Source organism: Lygodium microphyllum, unplaced genomic scaffold, assembly GCF_053477565.2.
Source record: "Lygodium microphyllum isolate KBCC unplaced genomic scaffold, Lygodium_microphyllum_v1.1.10 scaffold_173, whole genome shotgun sequence".
In the NCBI taxonomy this organism is placed as follows: domain Eukaryota; kingdom Viridiplantae; phylum Streptophyta; class Polypodiopsida; order Schizaeales; family Lygodiaceae; genus Lygodium; species Lygodium microphyllum.
In genome coordinates, this window is record NW_028229656.1 from 67,999 (window position 1) to 85,076 (window position 17,078).

Sequence of the window (17,078 nt, forward strand, 5' to 3'; positions counted from 1 at the left end):
GATGATTGGGTAAGGCAGGTGGGTAACTAGGTCAACTTAGTTAAAGTATTGGCAGGGTTTGTGCAGGGAATTGAGATGTAAACTGCATATAGCAGCATAAGCTTGCCTTCCTCTCATGTGCTCAGCCATGGGAACTGCCCCTTACTTTAGAGGAGTGAGCATGCCTCGATTTCATCCATTTTTCAAGTTTAGAGACGTTTTGGGTGAGTTAACTATAGGGAACTTATGTAGAATCAATTTTCTTAAGAGTCTCGAAAATAGAATTCCCTCGAATAGCTGGAATTACACGAGTGGTACAAAGCAGCAACTTGCAAGGGGGGGTGATTGTCCAATCAAAAAGACGCAAAACACTCGATCTTCTTCAGTAGAGCATTGTTGAAAGTATTACCAGGACCCATATCAACCACAAAAACAAGAGTCATAACTCTTCCTATTCTCTTATGCTTCCACTGCAAGTATTACAGAGACTTAGCTGTTAAGCTTGACCAATACAAACACCTAGTTCTTTGCAAACACTTGCAGACACTGGATAAGATAAGACAGCTATATGATTACTCAATAAGAACAACCCACTACAAGAGTGGCTGAATAGATTAAATGTGCTCGGAGATTATAAAATCTCAGAAATAAAAACGTCTTGTAGGATATCCTACACCAAGTAGTATGTAGTCATACAGAGACATTGGCTGCACACCTGCTACTTTCCCAGTTAACTGAACTACCCATGTCAACAAGCCAATTGCGGGTAACCACTTAAGTATGACCTCTTCCACCACAGTAAGAGCACAAAATACTCCCAGAACCACCACATCCTGCATGTGCACCAAGACAGATAAACTCATAGTTTGTATAAAAACAGCAACAGAAAAGAAAATCATACACAACTCTTTCGATCTTTACCTAAGCATCTGACTTTCACAATAATGCCCTGACTTTCCAAAATGGAGTCAATGTACAATCCAGAACCTGAACATGTTGCACATAGCACAAGTCCTTTCGTCTCACAATGGCTGCATTTGGGTTTGTTATGAATTGTTCGCCCCACTGAAGGTACACCTGCAGGTGCCTCAATCTTCTCTTGTGCCACACAACTGTCAGGATAGAGCAGTGATTCCAACTTGTCAACAGTACTTTTTGGGCTCTTGCTAGGTAGATGGTCATTTACCTGATTTCAACACCAAATATTGTGAGCTAGAGCTAGTAGCCATGAACCACATGCCTTACAATGCTGCGAAATAGCATTTCAATAATGTCCCCGTCTAACCAGCTTGAAGCTCCAATCACCACAAACAGATGATAGCATGCAGATAAAGGCTTACAATGGCCTGGCTGGTGGGTCTCTAATTTTATCTTAATTTTTCAAAGAAAAGAAGATTCTCTTATTAATAATACCTCAGAAGGAAACCTAAGGTAAAAAACAAAGTACAAAAGGTCATGTGAAGGAATGATAAAGTACAACACAAGTGCAATGGTTGCATGAACAACCAATCTGGTGGGCTGTAGTGCCAGATCACATGAGGCTCTAAATGAAAGAAGGTATCAAAGTCCACATCCATATAGGTGGGTCTCTAATTGCGATACAGAAAACCGATACTGCGACCTAATACACAACAGTTCATCAAGAAAGTTCCTGAAGATGTTGATTTTCACAGGTGGGCATATTGTTCACTTAAACAAAAGGCACAATTTATTTTCTTCAGCTCCCCTAACTCAAACACATCATGATCATTGTGGGCAGAAGAAACCTTCTTTTTTAAAACAAAAAAACACCACGAATTATGCACTCCAATCTCTATCTTTTCCAATCATCTGAACTCTATTCTAATTTGTCCCTATTGCCTGCCCATGTATGTTCCATGATACCTGAAAAAGAGCTTGCAAAAGCCATATCCAGTGTGAATGGTATCACAAGAATTATGGGTCCTCATTCCTTTGCAATTACGAAACTTGAATGACACTATTGGATTTTGCTTCCTTGAAACATCCCGTGACTACAGACTACTCCACTCCAACTAGCGGCAGACTCTCTAGTAAGCATTAGGCATAGCTTGCAGTAATGTAAGTGCTTGTACTCTCCCAAAGGAAAGCTTTTGAGTGCTTTGATGTCCTGCATAAGTTGCTCTAGGTAAGCCACTAGTTTGCTACCAAGAGATTAATGTTACTTGTGAAGTGCAACAATTATTGAATGGTACAAACAGCTTAACTGCTTGGATCACCTATCAGCTTAAAACATTTTGAAGACTTGGAGCAGAAAACCACAAATAGGATCATAATCAGTCTCACCCTGATGAACAAAGCTAAGACAGCCTTGCCCAACAAAGGTGATACCATAGTTAGTTTAGTACTGTGTGAAACAGTGGACAGCCTTGCCTTATGAAAACAACGTTGTAAACCTGTCCAGCAAGAAGCAGCAGCATAGGACTCTTCCTCATGTCGGTGTTGCTACAGAAACCTTGCACTGGCTGGATGAAGGCAAAGACAGATTTGAAGCAGTGGAAGCTGCAACAACAAAAACAATCATGTCTGTGGCTCTAGGAGCTGCCACTTGATGCCCTTAAACTGGAGCTTCAGCGCCTGCAATTTGCTTCCAGCCTTTGAGTTTTGCACGTTAGCCTTCTGTTTGAGTTTCAGCTTTTCAAGAGGGTTTTCAGCTTTAAACACAGAGTTTTCAGCTTTTGACAGCTCCTTTTTAGCATGGCAATTTTTCTGAAAAATAAGGGCTCAAATATATCAAATCTCAAAAGCAACTATATATCTGGCATTTGTGAAAGAAAGCACTTCTTTGCTAGACCATAATATTCAACTTGTAGGGTCTAGGCGGTGGAAACATGTGCTTTTTGGGACTTAGCCAAAGATAAGACTTGCGGCCAACTGGGGTCGTAACCTAATGGTTTGAGTGTGGGTTAAGCATTGTGGGTGTGTGAAACCCTCGGTTCCCCATCCTCAATGGCACAAATTAAATCATTTCACATCTAAAGAAAAGACTTGGAAAACTGTTTTTTGGGTTAAGAATTAAACATAGATGCATGAGTGGATCTAATTTAGTTGTGAGATTTGTGAAAGTTTATCAAAAGAATTATCGTTTCTTTGAAACCTAGACATAATTAATTAAATTCATTCATAGAGATTGTTCTTTGTTACACTTATTACTGGATCATTAAACTAGCAGGCATTTTGCAAGAACAAATCTTGTTGTTCATAATACATAGGTAAAAATTTCACATTATGTTCATAATGCATAAACTGTTCTCAAACCAAAGTGTCAAGTATGTCTCATATGAATGCACATGCATAAATTAAAATGCACGTTGACGATTCTTTTTCAGTATTTTATCTTTCTCATAGCTCAAACCCAAACACTCAAGCCATACCTCTCCATATCCAGTCTCTGGATATATTGTACACCTGATAACCCGGCCACATTGTACTCTTAAGGCCAATCATCCACAAAAACCTTATCGCACTGTACTTCAGGCCAACATATTTAAATATCTATTCTCAAGGTCAATCATTCTTGAATACTTGATAACCCGAAGCAACTTGGAATCATTGATAACACCATTCCATATGAAGTCCTAACTCACTAGGTTCTCCATGTCTCAATTTGAAAAACAGAGGTGCATGTAACTGACACATCTCTCTCATTGAAATGAACCTTCAAAAATCCCATTGAGTCCCTCACACAGATCAAAATTAATAAAGTCTCAATAACTGTCTCAAAGTCTGAATGACTACACTATCCTGGCTGATGAAGAGCAGCAACACCTTCAAAAGGTCATCTAGATAGCAAGCAGCAGCCTTCAAAGGAAGGGCAGCAATCATGTAGCAAAACACAGATGTGTGGGGCAGTCTCCAGGGCTAGCACCAAAATGCGTGTCTATGGACTAGAAGGGGAGGTGGCAGCACTCAGATGGTGGAGGAAACACAGAAACCTGGAGGGCAGGTACCAGCCTCAGGAGCAGGCTGAAACATCCAAAGTGGCAAGCAGATCTCTTGATGTGGGCAGGAGCTACAGTGGTCTAGGCAGCAGCCAGCTACAGTAGGCAGCAGCTCCAATGGTCTGGGCAGTAGCCAGTTGAAGAGGAGAGAGGAGAAGGAAGAATCCAAGAGGAGAAGCAGAATGAAAATAATGATGAGAACCACATGGAAGCTCACAATATGTCCTTCTATACAGGGATTTTGGGCATTTGTCCTACTATCCTACATAAATTCCATTTTACTTGAGGCTGTTTTGTGGAGTCAAATTAGGTCAAAATGCACAATAAATTTGTCTTAATTGAGTTCCTTTAATTTTCCTTGCCCAACACCCCTTCTCAAACCCATAAGGAGTTGAGCTACCAATACTTGCCTCTAACCTATCCCTTTTTTCCTGGCAATTCACAGCTCATTAAAACAAGACAAAAAAGGCATTTTGCCATTTTCTGTATGACACTCTAGACCCTAGACTTCGTCTAGCTCCAACGCTTTCTATAAAAGGGACTCAATGTGCACACCATTCATCATCCTTTTTGCCTATCCACAAATGGTAATACCCTCACCCACATCATCCAGAGCTACTGCCCTTGCTTCCAGCCATCTACATCAGCATCTTAGTTGTTGTTGTCAGAGTGCAGCAAATGTAGAAGCGTATGGACAAGACTAAAAGACAATGAACATGGGAGAAGAGGGAGAGAGAAAAGAGACAGAAGAACCCAGAAATCTGCAGTCAATGAATGCTGAAATGCAGATATACAAACGGGCTGTCCAAGTATCTTCTTGAGCCAATCTCTCTCTCCACCACCTGAAACACAAGTGAAGTTGGCAGGCAGGCTACCAACTATAAATAGCTGAAAATATGGCAATAAAATAATCAAGGCAGCCAACAAAACTGGCCAATCTACAGCAAAAACTGCTGATTGCACATAAACTAGCCAACTGCATCAGCAATCTACATCCGTACTGCCATGTGGCACTGCCACCCAACCTGCCCAGTAAAAGGTGACTGGACTGCACCTGGTGGTTGCTGAAAATGCCCAAAAACTGACAAGAAATGCATAACTTGTCAAAAGTGGTGCAACAATGGAAGCATAGACAAGTGCTGAAATAAACTGTTGAACACAAGACAAAAGAGAGAAAACAAAATAACACTGCAAAAGAAGAGAACTAAAAGATGTGCTCAGGAAATGGAATCCATATACCAAACACGAGAATGACACATACAATAGTGAGTTATTGGCTGCGTGGGCACCAGCATTGGCTCCTTTCTCTAACAAGAAGACCACTTGAAGAATGATGATGACTGAACGGAAGGAGGAGCCACATAATAAATAGGCATAAAATAGGCCTAAAATGGCAGCTGGTCTGTGGCTGGCATAAAATGCCACACAAAAATCACTTAAATAATACCTAAATAAAAGGCAATGTGCCCAGCCTTGATAGGCATGCTAACAAACCTGCTAACACCCTCTCTCAAATGGCTGCGTGGGCACCGGCACTGGCTAGCATTTTATGTAGTATTTTCTAGTGTATTTATCTGGCATTTGCTTGTGCCCTTTTTTGGGTTGGGGAGCATTTAATGCTGGCCGACTGCATTTATTGCTCCCCCCATTTTATGCCTATTTATTGCTGGGCTCCTCCTCCTTTGTGTGTACTTCAGCCATAACACGTGGATTCTTCAGGAGAGAGGAGCCAATGTTGAGGTGCCCACAACCAATGACTCACTGTTGTACGCTGCTGTCTCGTGTTCGATATGGATTCCATTTCCGGAGCATACATCTGAGTTTTCATCTGTATTTGTGTTCATTCATTCTTTCTTTCTCGTCTTGTGTTTCAGCAATTTATTTCAGCATGTTGTTTATGCTTCCATTGCTGCACCACTTCTGACATGGTATCAGATTTCAGGTTGTGCACACCTTGTGCTATGTTTTATTGCTGATTTCAGGACTGATTTCACCCTTTGCTGCCCTGGCAACTACTGTCAACCTGATTGTGACCAATTTTTGGGCTTCCATACTCTGCGTTTTGATCCGCATCTGCATCGCCTGCCTGTCCAACACCTCGTGCTGCCTATGTTTTCATCATCAGGCTGCTGGCGACAGTTCCCTACACCTGTTTATGCAGTGTGCAGCCTGCGTTTTGCTGTTTTCAGCACTATTTTGGGCTGGGTGACTATCAAAACAGGTCGTTTTTGGTGTTTTTGGCAGTTTTGAACTGATTTTTTGACTTTGTGCAACAGCTTTTGGCTTATTTTGGTCAGATTTTGGGTTATATTGCATGTGAACTCTTATTTTTTTGTGTTTTTGGTTGTGTTTTGGTTGTGCTCACTCTCTAAATACCTTCTTTTCTCTACTTCTTTTCTAAATCCTCTACAGATGGCTCTTGCATGCACATCCACTAATGACAAGCTCCATGGACCTAATAATTATACATGGCGTGCGGTGATGAAGGCCTGGTTTATCCAAAAGCGGTTATGGTACGTGGTTGGTAGAGCTATGGCATGTCTTCAACAACCTTTTTCTCTTCCATCTGATTTTGATGAACACAACCATGAGGAGGCAGTCCTTACATGGGATTCGGATGATGCCCGTGCTTATTCGGCATTACTTCGGTGTATTTCCAAAGAAGTCCTACCGGCGGTCACCTCCTATGCAACAGCTTCTGACGTATGGTCGAAGTTGCAGTTGATGTATGAGACTCCCTCCACCATAAGGGCTATTACTCTCTATGGCCAGCTCCAACAACTGGAGTTTGAACACAAGGATATGACCCAATCATTCCTACTTTAAGTTACCCAACTCTTGGACCAACTTCACACTATACAGTCTGCCCTATCCGAGGCACATCTTGTTGGTACGGTACTCTACAAGCTTCCTCAAGAGTTTGGAGTGGCGAACGCTTTATGGGCACAAACATCTATCACTCCTGTCAGTTTTCTTCATATGTCCTTAAAGCTATGGGGGCGGCTTCTATCACACTATGGAGGATAGGTGAGACTCTTGCAGCTTCAAAGAGGGGTTCAAAGAAGAAGTCGAAGCCACAGTGTTACCATTGTGGGAAGAAAGGTCACCTACGGAAGGACTGCAACGAGTTAGCGGCATCCAAGAAGAAGAAGGAGAAAAAATCGAAGCGGGATGTGGACTACTTCGATGAGTCATCATCTGCCTTTGATTCCGACTCCGATTCTCCTGCCACGACGAAGTCCAAGACGCGGAAGGGATCCGCTTCTATGGATCGTGGGAAGGGATTGATGGCCCCTTCCTCTGCTACTTTCTAGTGATGGCATGATGACATCCCTCACGACTCTTTGGTGCCAGAGAGGAAGTGTGAGAGGGTGTGGTGGTGGGGCAAGTGTGCCTCATCTATATTTTTATACAAATGCACAGGATCCAACGAGGGATGTTCCGGACGCATCGTCATTGTCTGGCAGTGAAATCCTAGAGTCTAGATTTGACATATGGGTTCATGATGGGCTGTTCTTTTCTTAACAGAGAGCAGGAGGCTTTCGTCTAGAGTTCACATGAGGGGACACTAGTAGTTTTGGCCAAAGGCAAGGATTCCATGGTCACATGTTCAAAGACATGTTTGGCAAATTGGCCTTGTATGTCCTGAGTGACATAGGTGTCATAACACAGAGAGCTACTATGATTCTTCTCTATTTTCAGGTGGTGCTATTATGATCGACATTGACCTCACACACTCTCCGAGGCATCTTGGTGGTGGGCTAGCCACTCACTGCTTGGATATCCATGGTTCTTCTGGTGGTTCTATGTTGTATAGTTTATGGTTCTCCATCATTGTACTATTGTATTGTATCAGATCACCCTTGATCTGAGAGAGGGTGTTAGCAAATTAGTCAGCTCATGTGTGAGTCTGTGTTGCAGAGGCTGTGGCATTTCATTTAGCATTTTATATAGTATTTTCTAGTGTATTTATCTGGAATTTTTCTAGTGCCCTTTTTAGGGCTGGGGAGCATTTAATGTTGGTCAACCAACATTAAATGTTGGCCGACTGCATTTATTGCTCTCCCCATTTTATGTCTATTTATTGTTGGGCTCCTCCTCCTTTGTGTGTACTTCACCCATCACACATGGATTCTTCAAGAGAGGAGAGCCGGTGCCAAGGTGCCCACATAGCCAATGACTCGCTGTTGTATGCTGCTGTCTCGTGTTCGATATGGATTCCGTTTCTCGAGCATACATCTGAGGTCTCATCTGTATTTGTGTTCATTCATTCGTTCTTTCTCTTGTCTTGTGTTTCAAACAATTTATTTCAGCATGTTGTTTATGCTTCCATTGCTGCACCACTTCTGACACTTACCCATCCAAAATCAACTGCATATCACCTTTGCTATGGATAGGGACCGAAGAGCTCACCTCTGAGAATTTGGCCATGCATCTATTGGAAACTGACCAACTATGGAAGAGAGAGAAACAAGAGAGTAAGAGTAGACAGTGGAGTAGATAGTGTGAGCTGAAAATGATAGATTGTTCTTGCTGAACTGAAAATGATAAAGTACAACCTTAGGTCTAAGATAGAACTAACTCTACACGTGGTAACACAACTTTTTAATGTAGTTATGCTCACACTACAAATCAATTGACTAAAAGATTGGGCACTACCCATAGAATTGGCACATTCTTACCCCCTTGCAATGCTAATGTGGTGGAAGTATAGCAAGATCAATCACCAAAGGGTAGCAAGTGTTGAGAAACCCTTCACCCGCAGTTTGTGTTTTTGCATTTCTCCGTTTTGCGTTTAGGGTTTGTGTTTAGGGTTTGCAACCTCAAAAAGGGGCGCCACCCTAGACTGACTGTGCCTATTTATAGGCCACTCTCTCATTCATTCCTTATGGCTGATCCTTCAGTCCGTCACTCCCACTCTCTCTCCGTCAATCTTCTGACACTCTCTCCTTCCATCACCTTCACCTTCTACAATCAATCGTCAGCCTCCACCATCTTTGGAGCTGCATTTTGGTGGCTGCCCTCTTGCTCTTCCAACTAGCGCTCCTCCTTTAGTATTCGCCACAACTCCTTTGAGCCCTTCCTCCCTACGTTTGGTGCTCTCTCCACCTGGAGTCAAATCATCACACTCCTAGCATAAGCTCCTCTCTTCCTAGCGTCACTTCCACAACTTGGCATCAGCTGCTCCTCATCTCGACGGCTCCACCACCTTGTGTTTTGGTTCTTGGATGCTACTACACCACCTGGCGTCACTCCCAACAACTGGCATTAGCTCTTCACGCTTGCATTTGCAAAAGAAGACTTCATCGGTTGTCTCCCTGCTCGTAGGTACCACTCTTCATCCCTGCATTTGCAAATTCAGAGGCTCCTCACCCTTCGACGGCAATCTCCCTACTCCAAGCAACACCTCATCATCCTACCTTTGTAGGCTCAGAGGCTTCTTCGGCAGTCTTCTTGCACTCCAGGGCTTCATCAACATGATTCATCTTTCATCATCTTCTGTGTTTCTTTTCTCTCTCAGTGTTTGTCGTACATATACTGTGTTTTCCCCCACAAACCCTATTGTCTCTCTGATCACTCAGTCATTTTGACAGCAAGTTCAAGGACTTTTAAAAGCCTCAAACTTCTCACAAGAAAGTGCGTTGGTGAAAATGCCTGCAACATTCTCCTATGTATGGATATACATCAAACTGATCTCTCCTACATACCAACTCTCTTTGACATAGTGATTATGTACCTCAATGTGTTTTGTGCGAGCATGAAACATATTCTGTGCCACTGCAATAGCACTTTGACTGTCAAAAAGAATGGATGTAGGACTCTCCAAAGAAATCTGTAGATCAACCAACAATCTACGCAACCAAACACATTCCACTGTTGTAGTAAAACTGCCTTGTACTCAACCTCACAAGACAAGGTAACCACTATAGGTTGTTTCTTACTTAGCCATGAAATGCATGAACAGCCCAAAAAGAAATAGTAACCACTAGTAGATTACCTAGTGTCTCAGTTACCGGCCCAATCTAAATCATTGTAAGCTAGTAAGTGCAAGTCTCCCTCGGCCCCCAAAAATAGTAAAGCATATGACTGAGTACCTTGTAGATATCTAAAGATCCGCTTGATAGCTTGCCAATGTACTGTCCGTGAGCAATGCATGAATCTACTCACCTAAGATACTACATATTGTATGTCAAGTCGTGTGTTGCAAAGGTAAATAAGACAACCAACAACTTGTTGGCTGTAAATTGCAACATCAAACATCTCTTCACCATCATGCATGGATAGCTTGAGTGCTAGCTCCATAGGAGTGCACATAGGCTTGCAATCTTACCTACATATTGTGATTGCGACATGATGATGCCATGCTAATTTTGGGTGAATTGAATCCCCAAGTAGTAGTGTAAACAGCCCATATCTAACATAGCAAAAGTGGCTATAAATTGCAACATCAATCATCTCTTCACCATCATGCAAGGACAACTTGAGTGCTAGCTCCGTAAGAGTGCACATAGGCTTGCAATCTTACCCACATACTGTGATTGCAACATGATGATGCCATCCTGATATTGGGTGAATTGAATTCCCAAATGGTAGTATAAACAGTCCATACATGACATAGCAAAAGTATGTTTCAGTTCAGTCTTGAAATCTGCAATTTTATGATCTTTTGGTCTAGTGAGCAGCCTTTCATCTATATACAAAAATGATAACCACTAAGTCCCCACCTTCATTCTTAGTGTAGAGAGTGGGTGCAATTGGACTAGTTTAACCCAATGCTGACCAAATAAGCATCAATCTTAGCATATCATGCACGAGGAGCTTTGTTTCAAACCATAAAGAGCTTTAGGCAACTTACAAACCATGTACTCTTTGCCTTTCACCACAAAACCTAGAGGTTATGATACAAAAATATCCTCATGTGGATCACCGTTCGATGAAGAAATTCTAAGAAATTTCAAAGATTTATACTTACAGCACATTGAGGTATAGTATTATTTCATTTGCGAGAAGATCTTGGATGAGACTATTGATGTGGTGTATTGCAAGACATAAGATAACTTGGCAAACTTGTTTACAAAGGCCCTTCCTCAAGCCGTTCTTCAATTGGACTCCAAATCCTTGAGCCTTATGATGCATCCACGATCTGAGAGGGGGTGTTAGAGATTTCAGCATCCCCAAAGAGGGGCACATGCAGAATACTTTACTCTCAGATAGATTTACACATTTTTTTATCAAGCCGGACAGCATTGTAGCAGTTTGAGCAGTCGCAACAATTGGGCATATTGTGAAAAAGCGGATCAGGTCATGTAGGAGGTTGAGCAGGCCAAGAAAAAGTGCCACATGTCATGCTATAGATTTTTCCCAACACTTTTATGATTTTTTTATTGTGGTGGCCTGTTTGTCGACAGCCAGCCGGTTTTTGGCTGGCTAACTTGCATATTTTATTGCTTTTCTTTCAGTCTATTTCTGGTTGGCCTACCATTAGTCATTCTCACTTCAAATTTGCAAGTGGAGAGAGATCTTTGGTAGAGATACATTCAATAGCCCATTGTACATATCTACTTCCTTCATTTCAGCATTCCTTCACTCCAAATTTCTATGTTCTACTATTTCTTTCTCTCTCCCTCCTCTCCGTATTCATTTCCTTTCAGTCCAGTCATACGCTTTCCTATTCACTCCAAATCTGACATCCTATTCTTTCTAACACTCAGTACTATTTTTGTAGCACTGAATCCGATGCTTCGTGCTCGTATGAAACACAAGGGAAGGGCTTGGCAACCCCTCCTGCAGCTTTCTAGTCCAACGACTCTCCAATGTCAAAGCGGGTGGTGAGATGGGGCAAGTGAGCCTCATCTATACAAGTATATGGATGCATAGGATTCAAAGAGGGACTTCCTTGACACATTGGCTGAAGTCTAATAGGTTTTGAAATCTTGGAGCTAGGATTGACATCTAGGTTTATGATGCGTTGTTACTAGACAAAGAGTGGCATTGGCTCCTAGTCCGAGCTCGCATTAGGGGACATTATGGTGTCCTTGCCAAGGGCAAAGAATCCATAGTCATGTATACTTGGATTGTTGCCACGATGGTCATGTATACTACTGCAAGGCATTATTTGACAATCATAGAGAGCTTCTATGATTATTCTCTATTTTCAAGTTCTGGTATGATCAACATTGACATCAGGTTCTCTTCGAGGCACCTTGGTGGTGGCTCAATCACCCACTATTTGGGTATCCATGGCCCTATTCTACTGGTCTTTGTTGAATGGACTATGATGAGTCATTATTATTGTATCATTGTATCAAATCACCCATGATCTAAGAGAGGGTGTTAGCAGTCTAGTCAACTCATGGGCATTACTGTTTCTTTTAGGTATTTTTTATTGTTATCATTACGGTGATTTAGACCATTATTTGCTAGCCAACTACATTTATTCTAGACCCACATGTTGGCTAAGTTGATCATTTTTATGGCATCTTTTTCTACTATTCATATGGCTCCCTCCTCCTCAGTCATCCATTCATCATCTGGAGTCTTTCAAAGCAAGTTCTGTTGGAGAGAGGGAACCAATACCAATGCCCACATAACCAGTGACTCACTGTAGTACGCAATTGTCTCGTGTTTGGCATATAGTTTCCATTTCTCAAGCATATCTCTAAGTTCTCCCTTTGTAGTGTTCCTTTACTTTCTTCTGTTTTCTCTTATCTCATGTTTTGCAGTCTATTACTATAGTCTTCTAAGCTTCCATTGTTGCCCCCACTTCTAACAAAACCTTCTTCAAGTCTATCCTTCTACTTGACTAGAACTTGTTCCCGAACATAATGGCATGTACGATGCTCATGAAAATCTCAATTCTGGCTTATAAGGTTGAATGGATAGTTCCATAATATCTGCTAACACTCCTTGTCAATGGCAAGCAACTATCTTAAAAAACTACCAAATTTCAAATGTCATTGGCTAGATAGATAAATTGGGCTTCAAGAGCTTTAGAATTTTAGCTTCACTAAGGCAAAGTAATTTAAATTAATATGTCTCTATCTTTAGCTCATAGGCTTGGCATCAAGCTCTAGATCGATGTGATGTTAACACACCATGGGATCAATCCCCTTTAGATCTTTGTATGACCATGCAAACACGTCCAAGTTCTCCTTTAGAAGGTCATGCAAGATTGATCACTTCTCCTGTGGAAGATTGATACCCATATTTAGGTGATGTTTAGTGCCATCAACATCCATGAATGTTAATTTCTTTTCACATTTCACTTTGCAAATGAAGGTCCCACAGAATACTCCTTCAAGGGAGTGGTCTCCTCTTCTGTTGCTCCACTAAAACTGACTTCTTCTTTCCATGGGGCCTTGATTGAATCCTTGGGGTGCTAAAATGATATCAAGGCATTGTTTTGGGTTTGGTTTGGGAATGAGTTACCTCTTGGCTCAAGGACTCTTCTTTTGAGGATGCCTCCATGAATGTCATACAATAATATGAACCATCTCAGTCATGTTTGAGTTGTAGGACTAGTGGTTGTTGGCAATGTACATCATCATCATTCTCTCTTGAGAAGGGTAAATTTGAGAAAGAAGCACCACTATTGAAGAAAATATTATTCTTCTTTATCTTATTTTTGTGTATATTTTGCATATGATGTGACTCATTAGCCAGTCCAAAGGATACCATTGTCATTCTGTCTAGCAACATGGGATCTTCAACTTCTGTAGCCTCTCAGACTTTGCACTCATTTGTATCCTCTCTAGATTTGATAAACTCTTCCAATTCACTATCATGATCTTCTTTTGCAATATCATCAACATTGTTCTGCAATATATATCATCAACATCATCCTCTTCAAACTCCGTTTCAGCCTTTGTAGGGGCTCTATAAAGAGAAGAATAGATTCTCTCTTGTATTCTTTCATATCCAAAAATCTAATAGGAATGAAACCAATAGTACTAAATCTAGATCGCACATATGAGCATGAATGTGACTTCTTCAAGATATACATAATATGCACTATAATAAGCTTTCGAGCAGCATTATCTTTACTCAAACTGACTCTCCTACAAATCTATCTTGACTAAACCCTTATAAATCTTATTTGATTTAATGCCTACTATATATTGTTGGGAACACTCTAAAATGGTGTCTCCCAAAGTCATTGTGTAGATGATGGTGCTAGAACTGAGCGTCACAAGGAGATGGATTAGTCAAGAGTGGACATTGAAGATTGAGAGTATTGAATTGTACCTCCAATGTAACAAAAGTGACTTACAACTTTAACAAGATAGCCTATGAGAAACTTGATCCAATCTCATTAGTAAGTGGATTGGTGATATCCCAAACGGGAGACTATGTGGGAATCTTTTCAAATCTAAAGCCCACATTCTAAATACTCACTATTGAGGCCCAATCAGTGGAAGAACATTATGTTCATACTAATTCAAGTCCAAGTCCACATTGTCTAAGGAGCTTTAGCAAAAGCTAGTTGGCTTTTTACTTCATTAGGGACCCAAGTTGAACATACAAGCCAAAAACTTTGGTGGGGGAACTAGGAATCAATGCAAGGTGACGATCATCTGATGCAACAATTTAGAGTCAATTCATAAAGGTAGGCGAAAGTGCCATGCAAATTATCAAAAAAAATGTGCTAAAAGCAAGCACAACTTGCAAGTAAGTTGAGGTGATTCAAATCATTCCTATATCCTAGGCCAAGCATGATATCACAGCCAATTTCCTCTGCTAGATCTTCCAATTCTAATTAAGATTGTTCAATTGCAACACTTCCATTAAGCCTTGTCCCAGCCAAGCAATCATATTTCATAGTACAAAAACATTGTGGCCCTCTTTATGGTTCCCGTCATAAATAGAGAGCCTAGCTAGTTCAAATAGGTGTTTTTCATATTGTTGACTTACCTTGTTCCAATATTCATAAAAATAGTTGAAAGGGCCTAAAATAGGGCTATGCAATGCAATATAAATCCCAAAGGAGGAATCAATGTACTGTCACAAAAGATCTAGCTAATATGGCCAAGTTGCAGTGAATCACCACAAGGATAAATATGATCTCACATATGATATGTCTGGTCCATTACTGTTTTTCAGGGATAAGGCAACTGGAAAAGTCCTTAATTGCTTCTGCTGTAAACTATGCTATCAACTGAATAACACGTAATCCTTAAATCCCTTTGGAAAGCCCCACTGATACACGCATGTAGAATTTTGCACTGGCGCCTGGGTAAATCAAGTCCTTACCCTCGAGGGTCAGCCATTGTCCTTTCTGATAGGAGCCAACTTTGGGGGCCAGTAAAACGTTGGAGGTCAGAGCGGTGCTTTCAAGCCTGGTTGATTTGCATTCTTCTTACTCGGGTGAAATTGAGTACAATCGCCATATACTACAGGCAAGATGCCAACCCGATTTCTCAAAAACAGCTGATAAACTAGGCATCAAATGGAGGTAAACGAGCAATCTTTCCTATTTCAAAATTAAATGTTATGGCCTTTCAGAGGCCATGGATTGCAAAATACCAGCGAGGTTTTGGGGAAAGCGCCATTGGTGCAGTAAAAGATAAAGCGATGCTGATGAGCATGGTGATGACGATGATGAAGGAAGGCCGTTGGAACCTGCGGCTCGTTCGTAAGGGCGACTCTGTTAGGGAGGAAAGCCATGCTCATTTGTCTGCCAGATGCGAATGCGAGAGGAGGCTCTCAATGTCGAACCACAGAGCTAATAAGAAGGCGATGTCTCTCTCTCTCTCTCTCAACATTGGTTTCTCCGGTGGATCACCAACATGCAAAATGTTCGTTCCCTACAATCATCATTTTGCTTTTATTTGGCCCCATTCTTTTTTCTTTAAATAATAAAAACGCCAAGTGTATTGAAGTAGACTAGAGAAAAGGAAGTTACAACCAAGGGGTGTTCAGCCCATTTGCATATCACTCGTGCAAAATGTCACAAAAGATAAAGATAAAGATAAAACTCTATGCTTATTTAATTACACATTGTATTCGATTAGCTAGGCCCCTTAGTGGCATTTGGCACGACTGGACACTAATCTGTCTATTAGTTAGGGGTGTTGTCCTTGATAAATGGCCCCACTCTAGCCAAAGGGCCATAGCCCGCATTTAGGAAAAAAACATTTTTAATAACTCAAATTTTTGGAGAAAATTTTGAATCTATATTATCTTGTATCTTTTATATAATGTAAAAGGAATTTAAATTCAAAAAGAACATAACTTAAATATTGAAGCACCAAATTAGCTGGTAGCCTACGTGGCAACTTCACAAATTTTCATCAATCATGTAAGGTTCTCTCGAACCTAAGACGAGTCCTACTTGGCATGTATATAATACTGCCAAGCCCAAAGCCTAATTTGTTATTTTTGAATAGATTCTATCACTAAAATCTAAAATCTAAAAGTTATAGCTTCTCCCACTAGCTAGCTATGGCTCACATTTAAAGATCATTGATTTGTTCTCTCTCTCTCTCTCTCTCTCTCTCTCTCTCTCTCTCTCTCTCTCTCTCTCTCTCTCTCTCTCTGTGCATATGCTTGATTGGCTTGAGTCTATTCTTTTTCTCTCTCACCATTAATCCTAGCTTCTTTCGAGGCATTTAGTCAACGGTCATTGCTATTCACATACCTATGTCTTTGTTTAGCCAAAGCTTAGAGGGCGCATGGCCATGTTTTTAATCATTTGGCAACAGTTGCAATAGTAGATAGACACGACATGAGATTCAAACATATTATGCTAGGATTCAAGCATTTTGAGGTTGGGCTCACAACCTATCTTGCTCCACGTTAAGTGGGCACCCTCATGAGCCGCCACACCTTTTTCTCCTACCTTTCCATCAGATCCCTCTTAGAGTTTCTCAATGTCGTTGATGAGATGGACAATTGTGGCATCCTAAGCTTCTACATCCCTCCCCAATATTAGCACACCACCTTATTCAGAGCAGTGAGGATTTGCATGCCACCTTTTTCAGAGCATCACCCTCACTCCCTCTGACACCACATGCTTCTACGTTGTGGTTGACAAGCTCTTCAAAAGCATGGCTACATGCATGGTAGCAAGAACTACTATAGCGAAAGCAATGTGGATGATAACATGATAAAGAAAGGTGTTGCATTGATGCATGTCGCTTT

At 41.2% G+C, this 17,078-nt stretch overlaps 1 protein-coding gene across 1 annotated transcript; it reads right to left on the reverse strand.

Annotated features, from left to right (window-relative positions):
* Positions 1 to 530: 530 nt before the first annotated feature.
* On the reverse strand, positions 531 to 15,736 carry LOC148008350 (uncharacterized). Its single transcript, XM_087674290.1, has 3 exons — positions 15,462 to 15,736; positions 901 to 1,165; positions 531 to 812 (listed from the first exon to the last, which is right to left on the reverse strand). The coding sequence occupies exons 1-3, from the start codon at positions 15,606 to 15,608 to the stop codon at positions 754 to 756; spliced, it is 471 nt and encodes a 156-aa protein (XP_087530416.1). The 5' UTR covers positions 15,609 to 15,736; the 3' UTR covers positions 531 to 753.
* Between the last annotated feature and the right edge of the window lie 1,342 nt (positions 15,737 to 17,078).

What these genes read in the sequence shown, in the direction of transcription:
- LOC148008350 (XM_087674290.1), bottom strand. Translation starts at nt 15,608, where the DNA reads ATGAGCATGGCTTTCCTCCCTAACAGAGTCGCCCTTACGAACGAGCCG. An exon ending in CTTTCCCCAAAACCTCGCTG is followed by an intron (nt 1,166 to 15,461) that starts GTATTTTGCAAT and finishes TGTTGAAATCAG; the next exon opens with GTAAATGACCATCTACCTAG. An exon ending in TGTGAAAGTCAGATGCTTAG is followed by an intron (nt 813 to 900) that starts GTAAAGATCGAA and finishes GTGCACATGCAG; the next exon opens with GATGTGGTGGTTCTGGGAGT.